This window comes from Leuresthes tenuis, unplaced genomic scaffold (assembly GCF_036924035.1).
Source record: "Leuresthes tenuis unplaced genomic scaffold, fLeuTen1.0.hap1 SCAF_2, whole genome shotgun sequence".
Taxonomy (NCBI): Eukaryota; Metazoa; Chordata; class Actinopteri; order Atheriniformes; family Atherinopsidae; genus Leuresthes; species Leuresthes tenuis.
The window spans coordinates 27,050,533-27,056,020 of record NW_027325356.1 but is presented as its reverse complement, the minus strand read 5'-3'; the positions used below and the strand labels follow the sequence as shown (position 1 = coordinate 27,056,020).

The window sequence follows — 5,488 nt, the reverse complement described above, 5'->3', positions numbered from 1 at the left end:
CAAAGTATGAAAAGCAAGCTGAGCCCTGACAGGTGTGGGTTGCTGTTTAGGAAACAGAAGATGCTGTTTAGGATTTCATGTGTATTTTTTGAACAGATCTTCATCCTCTCTGTGATCAAAGCTACTCGTGTTCATTAAACAGGAATAATGAAAGAGGATTCCTTATAGAATTCATTTTTGTGTTAAGCGGCTGCTTGAATAAGCCGAATCATCAAAGGTTAATTTTTTACTTGTTTTCAGTCTTTTGCTGCAGATGCAAAGATCATGCACCAAACTGTGTTTCAGTGAATAAATTAATTTGCTATACAAAACGTGATCGACTTAAAGGCTTCAACAAAAAACATTGTGCATAATTATGCACATCTTAATAAATTTGAAAAATTGTCCTTGGGAACTTTTGACGCTTGTGGTCCAGTTGATAAGAATTTGCTGGCGTAAGGGATTGTGTTTCAGAAATGCTGTTTCTCAAGTCACGTTGTCTCACAAGATAGCGACCAATGGTGACAGAGGCACGTAGCTCCGCTCCTATAAAGTTGGCTGTGAGCTGAAGCGCTTTCATTCACGAGCAAACTGGGAGGTGGATCCTACGCTGCCGTTTGATTTCCCTCATCATTATTTCTTTGGACAATGCTGCGAGTAAGATGTCTCAGAGGAGGTAGCAGGGGGGCCGAGGCTGCCCATCTGATCGGAGCCATGGTTGGTATTGTGGTGGTTTCATGTTGTATATTTATTTTCCCACATTTTTTTGAATGCAAAAATAATTTCTTTTAAATTTCACTTTCTTACGAAAAAAAAGAGAGGGAAAAAAAGAAAAGCACACGTCAGTCAAAGTGAATAAAGAAGTTCTGATCCGGGCTACATCCGGGCTAAGGGGTCAGCGTGTCTGATTATCAAGTGTCTGATTATTAAAGAATCTTTGGAAGGGAAGGGAGGAATCAAATGTGATCGACTTCAGGCAACAGAGAGGGAGAAAAAAGAATCAAATCTTATTTACACAGATCACCTGAAAGAAAGTTAAGTCTAACAAGTCATTTGATTTTCCTAAATGCATAGTTATGTTTTTCCGCTGTGTTTCCTGAGTGGCAGTGAACAGCTGTTTGGCACAGATGCGCTCTCAAACTCAGTGACACTGGAGCTGGTCCGGGGCCAGCAGAGACCTCACTGTAACGTCTATCTGTGGAGATAAGACTTCTTAATAACACGTGTACTTTGGCACCAGACCAATCTACCTCACTGAAGGGGTTTCTGATTGAAGTCTGAGGACAGTGTGTGTCTTTTACTGTAGTTGAAAGAGCCTCTTTGAATCCCAGCTTCAAGCTATGTAATTTTGCTTGATCACATCATGCATAGTTTAATATTTTTTATGCACTAGAATAAAATAAAAGATAAAGACACCGAAATGATAGTTATATAGCTTTTATGAATATGCATACTTTGCACCAAAAATGCTAACTAAATAAAAAACAAAAAAACAAACTTTTTTTGTACAAAAAAGATTTTCTAATACATTTTACTCCACCCACAGCACAAAATTGATCCATTTTCCTACCTCCTCAGCTTGGCAGGTCCGTCACTGGCTGGGTGCAGAGGGCCTTCCAGAGCACTTCAAGTGCAGCAGCTGCACAGCCTCAGCATGCAGCTGAAGAGGAGCATGTTACTGAGACTGTTCAGCAGGAATGTCCTGTCTGCAGCTACAATGAATGGGACCCTCTGGAGGAGGTGATTGTGGGTCGAGCCGAAAACGCCTGTGTGCCTCCCTTCACTGTGGAAGTGAAAGTAAGCTTGTCGAGACCGTTCATCACCAAGTATACAGATGTGCGAAATATACACATGTGGCAGTGATTTTTACAGCATGTTGTCAACTTTTAAACATCTCAACAGGCTAACACATATGAGAAGTATTGGCCCTTCTACCAGAAGCATGGGGGCCAGTCTTTTCCTGCGGACCACTTGAAAAAAGCTGTTGCTGAGATTGAAGAAATGTGCAATATTCTACATCACGAGGGTGTCGTTGTGAAGAGGCCAGAGCCCATCGACTGGTCCATGGAATACAAAACTCCAGATTTCACATCAACAGGTAAAATGCTGAATGATGATAGCAGGATGGAGCATTTGCAAGTGACGGCATAGTTGGGGTTTTTTTTTGGGTTTTTTTATCTTGTAAGTCTAATACTATTCACTGCACTCGTGTTTTTTTCTGTTGGTGATAACAGCATTACTTATCTTCTCTATAAGCTAAGTATATCTTGCTGAATTTATTGTAGGAATGTATGCTGCCATGCCCAGAGACATCCTTATGGTTGTGGGAAATGAAATTATTGAGGCTCCTATGGCCTGGAGGGCTCGTTTCTTTGAGTACCGCGCCTACAGACCTATGATCAAGGAGTACTTCAAAAAAGGTGCTAAATGGACCACAGCTCCTAAACCCACCATGGCTGATGAGCTGTACGATCAGGTGAGGCCTTATGGGGCAGACCAATACTTACGATTGCCCTAGATGAACTGTTCAAATTCTATGTAGCATTTAAACATCTTATTTAGGTTCTTCATATCAATCTTAACTTCTGAACTAACACTTTGCCCTTTGCTGTTTATTGCTCTTGTATGTGAAAAGAAAAAAGACTGTATTGCTTTACAATAAATAGATTTTTTCTTGTGTCTTTTAGGACTACCCCATCCGTACAGTGGAGGACAGGCACAAGCTTGCTGCCGAGGGGAAGTTTGTGACAACAGAGCATGAGCCTTGTTTCGATGCTGCTGATTTTATTCGAGCTGGGAGGGACCTGTTTGTCCAGAGGAGTCAGGTATGAAGCACATCAGCTATCTAATTTAGAGGGTAATGCATCTTACTCAAATGTCAGTGACATGCAGAACAACAGATTAGATTAAAGCATTTTTGTTTATTCTCTAAACTTTTAGATAAAATAGTTCACTGAAGACTTTAAGAACTTGCATCCTGGATAAGTCCCTCAAATCTCTTGCTGCGTACGGTTCTGTTTCAGGTTACAAATTACATGGGAATTGAGTGGATGCGTCGTCATCTGGCCCCAGATTACAAGGTCCACATCATCTCATTCAAGGACCCTAACCCCATGCACATCGATGCAACATTTAACATCATTGGTCCCGGGCTGGTGCTGTCAAACCCCGATCGCCCATGTCGCCAGGTATTGAGACAGGAATTTTCACTTCTCACAACATGCTCTGCTGCCCTCTTGTGGAGTTAAAAATAAACACCACACAGCGCTCCACACTCACCTCTGTGCTCTGTCTTTTACCTTAGATTGACATGTTCAAGAAGGCTGGCTGGACTGTTGTGAAACCTCCAACGCCTTTGATTCCTGATGGTGGGTACTCACTCTAAAATTTAGTTTACATAAAAAAAAGAAACTTTTTTGAGATTTTACTCAAAATGCTCTTAATGTGCAGACCACCCACTGTGGATGTCCTCCAAATGGCTGTCCATGAACGTCCTGATGCTGGGAGAGAAACGTGTCATGGTCGACGCCAATGAAGCTACCATTCAGAAAATGTTTGAGAACCTCGGTGAGTGCAAATATTCAAACTATTGTAGCTTGTTGTATTTCATCTAAATGTATTGTGATGATTCCTATTCATCGTCAAGGAAACAGAAACCACATGTTTTGTTTTATAACATGTAAATATCCACTTTATGCAGGTATCAAGACCATTAAGGTGAACATTCGTCATGCCAACTCTCTGGGTGGTGGCTTCCACTGCTGGACAACTGATGTCCGCCGCCGTGGTACCCTTCAGTCCTACTTCCACTAGCCTTGCCAGAAATAGCAAAATTTTGAAAACTAAAGCCACAGTTTGGAATCTTTATTCTGTCATTGTATCATCAATTTGCAGACGGAAGCAGGGTGAAAAAAGCTCTATTGGTTGTAATTTTCACAGCCTATCTGAAGAAATATGCCTGTTTCTCAAAAACCTGTCAGGTGACATCATTGCCCTTTTCTGGACTGTGACTTTAAGTCTTAATTTGACATTTAGAAATGATTTTGATTTGATATTAGTTTAGGTTTGAGTGCCTTTGCAGACAGCTTTGTTCAGAGATAGATAGTTCATACGTGCTCAACATGAAGCAATGATCATCACTTTACCTCTGTCAGTATTCTCAATATTAACTGCATTTCTGGCCTGGCCTATTGTGAAGCTAAAGTGTGGCTTATTCATCTAAAAGCCAAAGCTTTGAGGACAAGGTACAATTTCGTGTGTGAATGTCATCAAACTAGGGCACAGGAGGTGTGAAGCTACCTCCTCAGGGTGCTTTTCACTATACACACATCTGCTTCGTTGAATCCTTTGTAATCTAGAAATGGCTCCCCCTCTGCCATCATGGAGAATGTTTAATTTCTGCAAATGCAGTTTGAGCACTTGAAGAGCCAAGAGTACGACACATTTGTGTTGGAAGCAAGGAGACATGTTAGCATAATGAAAAGCACCCTTGAAAACCACAATTCTTTATTTTTCCAAAAAATTTTAATGTTTAAAATTGTTATGTAGGTCATGGAACAATTAAAACTTCTTATCTCTAGTTTGTTATTTTGTAAAGATAATTGAACAGAAAAAGTTCCACTTATATTTTTACAACTCTTTATTGGATTACCCAGCAATTAGTGTTTTTATATATTTACTTCAAAAGTATGAGGTCCATATCAGATATTGTATACCTTTTGCCTCTGCTGTTTCCCTGTTGCATATCTGGGCCAGTTACCTGCTACTAGTCATGCTCACTGAATGACTTGATTGTTTTCGAGTGGAGAGCAAAGATGCTTTAAGAATGAAAGATGTTTTATTGTAGAAATTTATGTTTTATAATTGCTGCCTTTGGAGTGGGATATTAAATGTAACTGCCTTGATATTCATTGCTGAAACAATGAATTCAAGGGATGGTGTAGCTAAACGGAGTAATGCAAAAGCCAGTAAATGTGATTAAAAATTACATTGTATGTCACATTGGTGTGGTTCGTCATTTGTTTTTTTTGTTTTTTTTCATAAATTTACTATTTATTCTTGACATATTTGTGACCGGTAATTTGTCATTAATTGTGCAAAATGATATCCAAACCTTTAGATTCACATCACCGATGTTGAGAGATGAAATTGAATAATTTTAATTAGTAAATTAAAAGCAGTTGTCAGTGCAGTTATGAGTGACATTGCACCTCCATCCTTCTATCCATTTTTTCTATACCCACATAATCCCACTCAGGGTCGTGGTGGCGCTGGAGCATATCCCAGCTGTCATTAGATGAGAGGGTATGGCTTGGACAGGGCGCCAATCCATCACAGGGCTCTTATATATTCATTGAAATGCTAAAACTGACTGATGTTTCTTTAAAAAAAATAATCTTTTAACTTGAAACTGGCATCATGCTTCGAAAACGTTGCTCAACAATGTAAGAATAATGTTTATCAAGACATCCTTGCAAAGAATTTAGAGATTTTATCATCTGTGGCCAGT

General features: G+C 39.7%; 1 protein-coding gene across 1 annotated transcript; it reads left to right on the top strand.

Annotated features, from left to right (window-relative positions):
• Positions 1-543: 543 nt before the first annotated feature.
• gatm (glycine amidinotransferase (L-arginine:glycine amidinotransferase)) lies at positions 544-4,935 on the top strand. The gene is made up of 9 exons (XM_072380885.1): positions 544-696; positions 1,558-1,776; positions 1,882-2,077; positions 2,265-2,455; positions 2,667-2,804; positions 3,003-3,167; positions 3,284-3,347; positions 3,430-3,546; positions 3,680-4,935. The coding sequence occupies exons 1-9, from the start codon at positions 628-630 to the stop codon at positions 3,790-3,792; spliced, it is 1,272 nt and encodes a 423-aa protein (XP_072236986.1). The 5' UTR covers positions 544-627; the 3' UTR covers positions 3,793-4,935.
• Positions 4,936-5,488: the final 553 nt, after the last annotated feature.